This window comes from Acanthaster planci, linkage group LG21 (genome assembly GCF_054643075.1).
Source record: "Acanthaster planci isolate LZ-2023a linkage group LG21, COTS_SCS, whole genome shotgun sequence".
NCBI classification, from domain to species: Eukaryota; Metazoa; Echinodermata; class Asteroidea; order Valvatida; family Acanthasteridae; genus Acanthaster; species Acanthaster planci.
In genome coordinates, this window is record NC_141797.1 from 536,042 (window position 1) to 547,820 (window position 11,779).

Below are 11,779 nucleotides of genomic sequence, written 5' to 3' on the forward strand. Positions count from 1 at the left end.
TTGAGGTCTGTAAAGAATTCCTGAGATTCCGATCAAACAATGACCAACAAAAAGGTGGGGGGTTCTCTCCGTCCCATAACTTGCTTCAAATGAAACTGAGTTCTTTAAATTAACGTGAAAATACCAATTTGAATTCTCCATACTGAAACCGCTGTTGCTATACCTCATACTTCGGAGCAAGCTTTTGCTTTAACAGTTACATAACAGACGCCCTGCAACATTACGCCGTTCTGAATGGAGAAGAAGAGCTCGAAAGAACTAGTCCATTAAATGAAACACGAAAGGAATATACATGCTTAGAATGGCAATGTGTCGACAGGCAACAGTGTACCACAAACAAATGTGGGGCAAGATTTACGGGAAATGTACGTGTTTTAATTCAGCCACTGTCCGTTTTGTAGTTTGGGAGAAATATAACTCGGCGTGTGAAATCTCCGTTGTTTTGTTGCGTATACGGAATTTCATTTTGGCTTTACTGCCGCGTCGACTCACCAGACGGGAGGGCTGCAATTTTGTACATGTACAAAAATGCACACACTGTCTGCGTATATGCCCACACCGCATCGTCACGGAGCTGGAGTTGTGTAATTGTGCTGTGATTGGCTGACGATTAAATATCGATATTCATATATGTCAGTCAGACTTCTTGCAGCCGTTTCCGCGCTAGCAGAAGTTGTGATTAGCAACCTCCACTCTAACTCGTGGTAACACACATTTCACTAAGTTTGTGGCTTGGAAAAAAATGGCTTCCACTGTTAGAGGGCTTTTTGACAACTGGTGCGGGCGCATGCAGTTCTGGTGTCATGCGTTCCCACGCGGTTCTGCATCCTTTTTTAGCCTTCGACATCCTTGCTTTTAATTTCATTTCATGGTGTTTTCTTAGGGTTATGGTACTGACATTTGATAAATACATTGTAACTATACCTATTACTTTTCCCAGTGAAGTATTCTGTGTTTGAACCATTGAAACGAGCAAAATTTTATTTCGCTTGTTCTGTTTAGGCCTGTTTAATGCAAGCCAATTTGTGAAACCGTAAGTTTGGACAAGGCAGCAAAAGAGGTATACATTAGTTTTGTTAAGTTGATGGCAACTCTGAGGGCGAACGATGAAGGATCTGCGACTTTTCCAAAAACTGGGGTTCAAAAGCCCAAAATTATATCGCCGATGGATATATCCAGACATTTCATTTTCTTTTCAAGACATATGTGATTCCAGATATAAAAAAAAAAATTCGGAATCGCGACAATAAATTTAAATAGTGAATTTCGAGCCATTCATTTAGTCTGAATTAGAATGGATGCAAAATCTGAAAGTCTGAAGTTTTCATCCGGACGTGAAAGGTTTGTGTTTGTTGTTGAGAATCTGGATTTTTGAAGCATTCTTTCGAAAATAGAAATTGGAAACTGAAGTATGAACTGAAATCTGGAAATTCCAAATTTGAAAAAAATTTATGCTCGAAGACTTCTGCAAATACTCAAGTCATTCAGGAATGAAAGTGTTGTATAGCAAAACTTGTTTCTATTTTTGAGATATCACAGTACTGGTTCATTATTGTCATCACTCCTGAAAATGAAACAATATAATCCCGTTTCTGTGTGTAAACCCTGCCCCAGCAGTTGTATTCCTCATCAATTGGCGGTGCTATTGTAGTCTAAGTTATTGTTCATGAATACTAATTAAGTTGCGACAAACCGCACTTACAGCCAGTTTTCACTGATGAGTCTGCCAACAGTTTTTCAGCAGATCCGATTCAGCGCGCCGGCTTCTCGTATTTATCCAAGCAGCGGTTCATCAAACTCTATAGTTGACACGGACTACGCGCCACCGGTGTGCTGTGCATCACGGCTAGTTGCCTCCTTGTGCAGTGCAGTTTTGCATCAAACAACTCAGCGTATCTGCATAATGCAAGGTCGATGCAAATTTACCCATTCACGGACGCCCCGGTTACAAATCGGCTCTGTCAGCTGGCAGATTTTCACCGCATGAGGGCAGCATTCAAACAGCCACTACAAAAATTTCCAAAAGTCGCCTGCAGGTGACCTTTGGAGAGTCGAATTTTTCGACATACTTTTATTGATCTCTAATCCACGGGGACATTTCAGACGAAATAATTTCACACACAGGGTGATTACTACTATTACCATCTTTATACCAGTTATGCTTTTGGATAAAAATCACACAATTTCTTTTCTTTGGGATAACCAAAGTATGACCCTACTTTTATCTCCCACATGGCTTATTTCATATGCATATGTATACATATCATACTGGGCTTGCTACCAACATTAGACGGACCGATTACATAAACATTTGTTTATGGGGCATGTTGGTGTATAAAAAGTCAATTGAGCGTATATCAACAACGACCACTGTCTCGTTCATTGAAGAGGGTGTTTACATTATTCTAGAAAGAAGATTTACCATAAAAGCATCGGTAAAAGATAGTTAATAGATTTGTTCTTGAACAGTTATGTATAATTTGTCTTTAAGAATCACATTAAAAGGGATATAAATACAAGATATGAAAGAAACTGGCACAAATCAAATATTGGCATCCCTATATTTAAAATGGATGATTCTATTTTGTAGGTGAGCTACTATTGGCCCTCTCCGTAGAAACATATCAATATGCAGTATAGTTGTTGCATGCATGATATATCCTTCCAAAATCAGGTTGATCAAGTCGTTCGACGGGCACAGTGGGGTCGTTGACAGTAGTCTTGGTTTCAAGACCTTCCAGTAGTTATACCTCGACACAAACCACAAACGTACGCTGTTAGAGGGCGCTATCACCACACGAATCGTTATCGCAGTGAGATCTTGAATATTTTGTTTTCATTTCTTATGATTTTCATTGTTTTCCCTCGACGTTCCAAGGGAGCCAAGCAACAGCTTCGTTTGAGCCTTATATTGAATTATTCATATAAATTCATGACGTCTCTCAACCAAAAATTGAAAACATAAATGGCGTCAAGATCTCTAGGTCCGACAATATCTGCAGAAAATGCCATCTTGAGGTGGTTGTAACATGCCTTTAAGATGCGCCAAGAGTTTATTTTTTATAACAACTTTACATATTCAGCTATTAGTTGATCCGTTACCCTATAAATTTCCAGGTTTGGGAAAAAATGGACCAAATTTGCAGTGCTAAAGCGAGCAGGGACATCGTGCATCGTGACCTGCCGTGATGGGACATGCCAAAAATTGAAAAAAACTAAATTTCTTTTGTTATAATGCGCGCTCATGGCAACTTTTTGGCTGCTGCCCCGGGATATAGAAGCATATTTGGCGAGTACTTACAGCTGTGAACATTCATAAACGTGTTCACTCTGATGTTGGCATATGTTTAAATAAGAAAACGTAGCTTTTGAACATAAAGCATATGTTGAAAGGCATTTGCGTAACTTGCACCGATTATACGTCAAGTGATATGAATAATGCAAATCCTACCTTTATTACCATATCTGTTGCCGCCCAAAACCTTACAAAATATCCAAGACCTTCCTGTGATAACGATTCGTGAAGTGATAGCGCTCTATATATGTATGTGTACATACATGTATGTACAGTACGTGTGATGGACCAACTGGAACGTCTTGGAACCAAGACTAGGTCGTGGGTCGACGTACGTCGAAACCCAGTACTGAACAGCCCTCGACTAAGGGTCGTATCCAGGCTGAATCAGCGGGGCGCGCTGGATTGCGGGCAACGGCGAACAGTCAGCTCAGCACTCAGCATGCTGGCTCATATCGGTTGTTCTGGATGACAAACACGACCGACTACCGACTTGATTTTAAGTCTACTGGCAGCGTTGACACCTGATCCGACTACCCACCGCTGCTTATAAGCGAGGCCTGTGCAGCAAAATAGCCACGCTCTAACTGTGATGCTAAAACTTCAAAGCGTAAAGATATATTCCCCAACTGTAGAATCCCTACAGTGGCTCCTAAGTAGGCGCTTTTATGATATTCCTGAATTGTTTGTTTTCTTTCCTAAGCCAACAGTGTCTGAAATGTTTGTTCTGTTTTTCAATATCGTCTACAAATTCGAGAACAATAGCAAGTTCATTTTATAATTTGGATGGAAAATAGAAATGTTATTCTCTGAAATAGATTGAAAATTCCCCGTCTAAAATTGATCCAAAGGAGGTAAGGTCTGGTTAATGCGCCCGAGGAACTGCACTCTAAAAAGTTCCGGGTCATATTGACCCAGAATCGGGTCCCATTCGGTACGTATAACCATTTTCTGGGTCAAAATATGACCCCTTTTCGGGTCATACATCACCCTTTTGCGGTCATATTTGACCTGCCTGAGATGGTCTTCCTCTTGACTGTTAGTTTGTCTCTCTGCACAACCTCTGGGTAGGAGGTCGCAGTAAACTGGTTAGCCGTCTCTACCATGAGAGATTGTCTAATAATAATTAATTAAGACTATTTAGGCTGCATCCGGAAATACTTACATTTCTTGATATGGCGTCGTATTCTATTGAGTGTATTGTGTAACTCCCCACACTCATTATCAAGGAGGCAGGATTACGCGAAGCCTAATTCAGACACGTCAGCATCTACTGATGACAAACTGTTATCCAAGGAACAAAATCAAAACTGCACAAGAAAATAAAGTAGGTGTAATACATACGGTCTGTTGGCAGGTATATCAGAAAGTGCTTACAGAGTCCACCGACTCGGACGGTTCAGCAAGCTTGGAAAAACATATTAGCAATGCTGTGAATGGCGATCGATGTGGAAGGGGCATACCTTCAAACGCTCAGGCTGCACTCATACGGATTATCAAGCAAAAAAATGCATGAACGAAACAGAATCCAGACTATCGTAAAATTCATATCTATTAGACAAAACATAGGCATTATTTATGAATGCTAACCTTGTACTTCAATCTGTTTGTACATTTAACCCGCATAATATGCACGTACTACGGGCAAAGGGCGTCAATGAAAATGCAGTAAACAAATGGTGGGTGCATTCTGTACTCGAGTTCAAGGTCAGGATTCCTTTGACGATTACGAAGCAAAACTGAGAAAGTCTTTTACAGGAGCATTTAGAGACAAAAAACTCGTGTACGTACATGAGTTAAAACAGAAGCTGAAAATAATAATTTAGAAAATTTCAAGAAATTTCGTCTTAAATGGGACTTTCCGTTTATAATGATTTTGCACACCCCTCTTCTAAAGAGTGGAACAGACACACAGACAGTCGTATACACATGGCCCTTCCACCAGCTCCATAAACACTCTTGAATGACGTAGAATAGCCTCATTAATATTCATCCTTGACAATGCTAAACCGCATCAAGTGATAAAAGCATTCAAATCATAGGTGTTTATGCCATATGTGTCAGCGTTTGCGTTTAGGACTAATAGGGCGCTTCCCGAGAGTGATTGAGCAGTGCCAGTCGAGTCTTGAGATACCACAAACGGTGAAACGTTTAGGTGAGAATTTCAAATAATTAGCAATAACTTTATTGTGGTCCAAATGCAAGCACGTTTCCGTATGGCATATGACAAATTCCTCTAGATCGATTACAGCGTCATCATGCATGCATAATTCTACACTAATGGGTGCGGCATATTTTGTGCATGATGTTGATAATCAAAACTGGGTTGATCATTTTCTGTACTTTTTCAAGATTATACCATTACAAAAACTCAGTCCTGCGGCCATGAAGTGGAGTTTGGCAACCATCTCTCTTCTTGTTTGCCTGGGTAAGTAATGATTATTGTGATTTACGTGTCCCCTTACCAAACTGAAGAAACCTGTGGAGGGGAGACAGTTTCAGTTTTAGAGGTGGAAGAAACATTCTTGATAACCAGAATAGCTGGGCGAGACCCACCGCAATATGGAACGGGTTGGAAATCGAACCCAGGCGGTAGGGACTAGGTGAAAGGATGGTGGACATTTATGGTTAGAAACGAAAAACACATTCAACAGTCCCTAGACTGTTCCGTGTGAGTTTGGTTAAATGACGTGAGTTATTCCTAACATGAATACATGCCGAATGTTGCAGGTTTGCGGTTTTTATATTGCCGGCGGCGTCATTTATTTAGATTTTTTCTTCCGAACTTTGGCATTCGAAATTATGTGTGCCTTTTTTGTAAGTTGGTTCATTCTACCAATTTTTTTTTTCAATTTTCGATCCATTAGTTCGTTTTTTGCCTTCAGCTGTGTTTTTGCCCTTGTGTGAATTCAATTGTTACGCGGTTAAAATTTCCATTTGCCTAAGGTTGTGATCTAGACAGTCTGCACTTAATTTCATTTTACGACCTTGTGGAGCCAATTTCACACACTAAAAGGCTTCGTTTTTTGAAAAAGTAGACTGATAATGGGGTAAATGATTCAGCACTGATCCAGTTCAGGTGTTGTGCCATACAAACATTCATGCATCGATGCCTTTCCCACAGAATCAGTTGAGCAGTTTCCTTTGAAAATTCCCTGCCAATTAAATTCTACCTGGTCACTGAAAGAGCAGATGCCTGTGACTAATAACACTGGCAATGAAGTTGTCAATATCGACAGCTGCTACATTTCGCAATGAAAACATATAAAAGGAAACAGCTTTGTTGGCATTAGCTTGCATTACGTTATGTTGATGTCAAGTCAACACATTGGTGGTAGGTACGGAAGCCCTGTAGTGCCATCAGGTATATATTTTCAAAAATGAAGTAGAATTTTTTCGAAGTTCGTTTATAGGGGATTTTTTTTCAGACTTTGTTTGTACGAGGTATATTTTTTTCCAAAGTTCGTTTTTTCTAGACATGATTTCCCCAGTTCGTTCTAATGAGATCTATATTGGGAAACATTGTTTCTATGTTTGGAAACAATTGTTTGTACGAGATATATTTTTTTTATTTTCAGGGGATTTAGGTTTTCGAAAAATGAACTTGGCAAAAAGTATCTCGTAAAAAAAAATGTTTTCAAAAATAGGAACATTACTTATAGATCTTACAGGAGCGAATAGGAGAAAATATTATATCGAGTTAACGAACTTGCGAAATAATATAACAATACTGTCCATTTTCCTCCTTGATTATACCTACTGATCCAAAGCATCCAAAACGTCGGCTTATACTCTTTAAGATCAACAACTCCTTGACCTGCAAATTAGTGTTACCAGCCTCGTATAATAATTCAAGATTCCAAGAGAGTACAAACATACTCACAGACCCACACCGACCATCTCACTATTGTTTGCGTCATTGCCGTACTTAACCCATGCTTTTGCTTGAGCGTAATCGAAACATAAGTAGAACGGTCACGACGAACCGGTGCGTTTGCTGACAGAGAGCAGCACAAAAGCTGCAGACTTGTCCACGATACATCTGGGACTAGTTCTTTGTTCCATACACAGGGACAGGCTGACAAGCCACCTCGAGGAGAAGCACCCCCTCATCGGTTGAAAAGAGCCGCGTTACTCAGGAGTGTTCGATCAGTTGGAAGCGATAAAACGTGACCGTGGCGCGTGCATTTCTTTGTCGTGCTAGGACCAGTGAAGTTCAGCTCCGATCGAATGGCCTCCGTTGCTAGGAAACGGACCGTCCTCTCCTGGTTCAACTCAAGGCCCACAGATGTGGCTGTAGATCTGGAAACCCATTTTGGGCATGGTCAAAGTCTTCCAATAAGCAGTGGTTATAGAGGCTTTTGTTTGAGTTTATGTATTTTCAATACGGGATATTCACACTGCAATGCGCCACCAAGATATTGTCATAGAGAGGCTTTTACGCACTGCATTATGGGATAAATAGTCGACAAAGTCTCATTCGCTAACTGCACTGCTCGGAGGAAACCTGAATTTTTGAACTAAAGTGTTGGTTTACCTTGGTTGAAAAGCCTGAAATTTGCTCAGTGCGAATGGGTATTAGGTAGTCACAGTGACGGTTTTATGTGATGCTGGGAATGCCGTAACCAATATTCCCAAATTACGTGGGAGGTGTCGTTAATCGCAGCAGTGCTATATTCGTAAACTTGTGAGTAACCTGTCTGCGGGAACCTCCTTGTGGCGCGCTGTATAGTGAGTCACCCGTATTGATAACTAACTTGGAAATAAAAATTGCAAGGACATTGTAATATGTATCAAATGGTTAGCTTACCTGAAATTTAAGGACACCGTTTTCAAACTGCCTTCGATCAGGTGTGAGCCTTGCTCTGAATTGCTACGAGTGTGATATCGGAACATGCAATGACCCATTCAACAAAGCTCAGGCAAACAACACAGATTGCGGGTCTGTAAACGACGCATGCCTGGTACGTAAGCTTACATTTTACACCTGGGCAAAAAAGTATTTCAGCCTGACACAGATTGCCATTACGACTGGATTTTTTCTTGCTCATTCGACTTAAGTTGTGAAGAAACATCCCCCATCGATTAAACGCCATTTTGAATGCAATTGATAATCATTTGTGAACGAGCAGTTCCCACCAAAAGAGCCATCGTTTAGGAAAAAATGCGACCTCTAGTTTCTGCTCTAGTTGGATTAATGCCAGGAAGGACGAGAAACTCACGCCACGGGGAACATATTTACGTCCTTTAGTATTTTTATACATGTTATGAATTTAACGCTCGTGTCGTGAATACATATCAGCCCCGTACAACAATCAAACTCGATCTCATGCTATTTTACTGGCTGTTATCTTGCCTCGTTACTCGACCGTTGGCAATGTTAACAAGTGGCACTCCACATTTATGGTACAAAATTCGTGGGTCAGCCTTATTGTAAGTTAAATGCGAGATTAACACTTCATTTTCATTGAAGCTGAGACAAAAAAAAGAGAGCAACATAATTCACATTTATGACAAATATTGGTACCTGCCTACCCTTCTGAATAATTACAAATTAGTGCTTAAGCTAACTTTAATGTTTTCAGTCGATTACTAAAATAAAGGGGGAGCTTGGAAGCACGCCACTCTCAATCTAGTCTACGGTGCTGTTCCGCTATCAGATCACAATTTAGCACTTACTGCTCAGTCCATATCACTGGATCAATCCAAGAACATTTAGATGAAGACAATATTACCGTGAAATAAGTCAAGTGTGATGTTTATTTTTCTGATTTATTCAAATTAAACATGTGAGCAATATTTAAGCACAACATAAGTTACCATAAGCAGACAAACAGTTTCAACGTTTTTTCTATCCTTACAGAAAATCAAAGTTGGAAACTTTGTGCAGCGCCAATGTACTGTCTCTATTGGCTGCCTTGGCGCGTTGACCGGTGGGCCGAACAGCTGTAAGACCACTTCTATTTCAGGAGTAGACACAACAACCTGCTGTTGCACCTCGGCTCTTTGCAACAGCGCCACCACTCGTCGGGTCAACTACGCCGTGGTGTCTGCCACGTTGCTTTTGATCAAAGCTGCTTTTTAAACATCATAGGCAACTCTACTTGCCTATGGTATCTGAAGTAAACATGTAACAAGAATAGAACAGATCCTACACAGCTAGAAAGACAAATTCCAAATTACGCTGTTTTGATATTCCTCCCAGTAAATTTCCTTCAAAATTCTTGAAATAAATACGTAGTTCAATCTGCAGTCTTCGATTTGGTATAAAATTAAGGGGGAAAAGCTAACTGAATAATTTCTCAAATTTCTTTAATGCTTCCTTTTAATGCATTGTTCACCCTCATGATGAGGAATGGGACGCGTAGGACTTACTACAGGAGTGAAATAAAAAGAATGGAGACTCAAGTCATCGTGTGATTTTTTGGTCGGACCACTGAATTAAAAGTTCAAAGCTTACTGAAAATATAAAACCTTTGTAGACTCCCTGGTTGTTCCTAAATAGGTGTGTTTCTGATATCTCCCCTTAAACTACATTCCTAATTCATCTGGGGTTTTTTTGACTGTGACATTCCATTATGTTTCACACAGTTTCTGGAAGTTAACCTTTAATTGTCTATTTCTTCATAAAGGTCTTAGCCCAACTGCTAATTGATTCACTTTGTCATGTTAAAAACTGATCAAAAAGAAACTTTGCTCATTCCTTTATACTCGTGAGGAACTGACTAATGAAAGCCTATGACCAACTGGCATTATCAATCCGAAATCAAGTAATTTCAATAACTCTGCATGCAAGCACGTTTGAGCCATTTTGGTACGGTGAAAAGCGCATGCCCGAAAGGAAGCGCTTGTAAGGTCATTTTGGAACAGCAATACGCACGTGCCAGGTCTGCCCAAACAGCGCGGCCGTATGTCGACAGGCGCTCGAGGTTTGTTCTCGAATGACCTTGCCTTTTTGAAATATTGAACTGGCGGAATGCCCCTCAAACAACAAAATGAAACGCATTGAAATGATTCATATCAACATCGACTAAGTACTTTTAAGTAATGTTAATACTTTAATTTTTATAAAGGCTTGGTATTACTGAAGTTAAACAATTTTGTAGAATCCAGGAGACACGCACAACCCTTACAATCTACGAAAACCGAGTCTGATAACTGAAGTGTACGATTAGAATATTGCATTATAATGTCGAGTTCGAGGCTGGATCGTGGTCAGGTGCCAGACTCAGTTCCTTATGCAGACAATCGATGGCTAAAGTAATTATTGTGTTTTTCTATTCTCAAGGAAAGGAGCATTGATTGGAAAGGTAGTAAAACACATTTATATAACATCTTGTTTGATTCTTGAGAAATGGTTTTGTATCTCAAGATTCTGAAAACATTTTTCCAAGGCGATAACTTGGTGGAATAAAACAAAAAGCCTGTTCATATTGTGTCTAACATTTGGTGCTTTTATTTTCTTTTCATTATCTCAAACATCTGTGGGCATTGTCATCTTTGTATTCTAAAAACCCTAATTGCTGCAAGATTCACCCACCCCCCTCTTTTCTTAATCATTCTGTCACTAATGATCCCCACATATTAACACCAAGATTTTAAGATATCCACAAGACCTGGCTCCGCCTCTTCCAAATCAGCACCTCATAATTAAATAGCTCTGATTGGCTTATAGAAGTTCTGAAGCATAAGTTGTCCCAATCAGCCCAATCCCTCGCTGCTCTCCACCGAAAAATTGCTCTTTACAAAATTCTTTATAGGAAGCAAAAATTATTATTCTTTTCAAATTTTGTCCTTATGGACAGGCCACACACACACAAAAAGCCCAAACAAGCTTTCGGCCAGTTATATTCTTCTGAAACATCCAGATTTACTCCAATGATATCTATATCTGGGGAGGGACAGGAAATAGCCCCTTGAGAGTTTTTCGTTTGGCTCATAATGAGAAATCCCTATTATTATTTTATCCTTCTGTTAAAGCTCAATTAAAACGCATCTCTTCAGACACAAGGGGGCGCTGTTATTACAAGCGTCCGGAGCGGTATGTTGAGAGAGTAGCGCAGACTTCAGATTTTGGAACCTACATAGCTTTTCATTTTATGCGCAGTAAAGCTTAAGGTATTGCACCAAGAGAAGGCGCAAGTTTCCTAGCAACGGAGACTCCTTTGGTGGGAACTGCACTTCGCTGGTTCACGACCAACTAAAAATTCATAGGTTATGATCGCACCGCTACCAACTACATAAAAAAAAACATTCCCCACCAACAAGGCTTTTTTTTAAACCGATGAGAGAATGTGCACATGCCAGATTGTTTCCAGAGCGTAGACCAGTTCACTAATAAATTCTCATTCAAATGACCATGCGCACAAATCGCAACTGGAGGCAAGAAGCTTGAGCGGTCCATTCAAAATGTACAGGGGCAAATAATTTCAATGTCATTTTCTCTCTTCCCTTTTCCACTTTTCCCGTAAGAAAAACCCTCTA

The 11,779-nt window shown here is 40.1% G+C and overlaps 1 protein-coding gene across 2 annotated transcripts; it reads left to right on the forward strand.

Moving 5' to 3' along the window:
* Positions 1-5,278: 5,278 nt before the first annotated feature.
* LOC110982394 (uncharacterized) lies at positions 5,279-10,726 on the forward strand. Of its 2 annotated transcripts, XM_087131418.1 has the most exons (4): positions 5,291-5,450; positions 5,648-5,723; positions 8,147-8,259; positions 9,159-10,726. In XM_087131418.1, exons 2-4 carry the CDS (start codon positions 5,681-5,683, stop codon positions 9,378-9,380), a joined length of 378 nt encoding a protein of 125 aa, XP_086987544.1. In that variant the 5' UTR covers positions 5,291-5,450; positions 5,648-5,680; the 3' UTR covers positions 9,381-10,726. The 2 variants fall into 2 exon arrangements, with proteins under 2 accessions (XP_086987545.1, XP_086987544.1); XM_087131419.1 differs by lacking the exons at positions 8,147-8,259; positions 9,159-10,726 and adding an exon at positions 7,367-8,140 and having other exon boundaries at positions 5,279-5,450.
* The last annotated feature ends 1,053 nt before the right edge of the window (positions 10,727-11,779 follow it).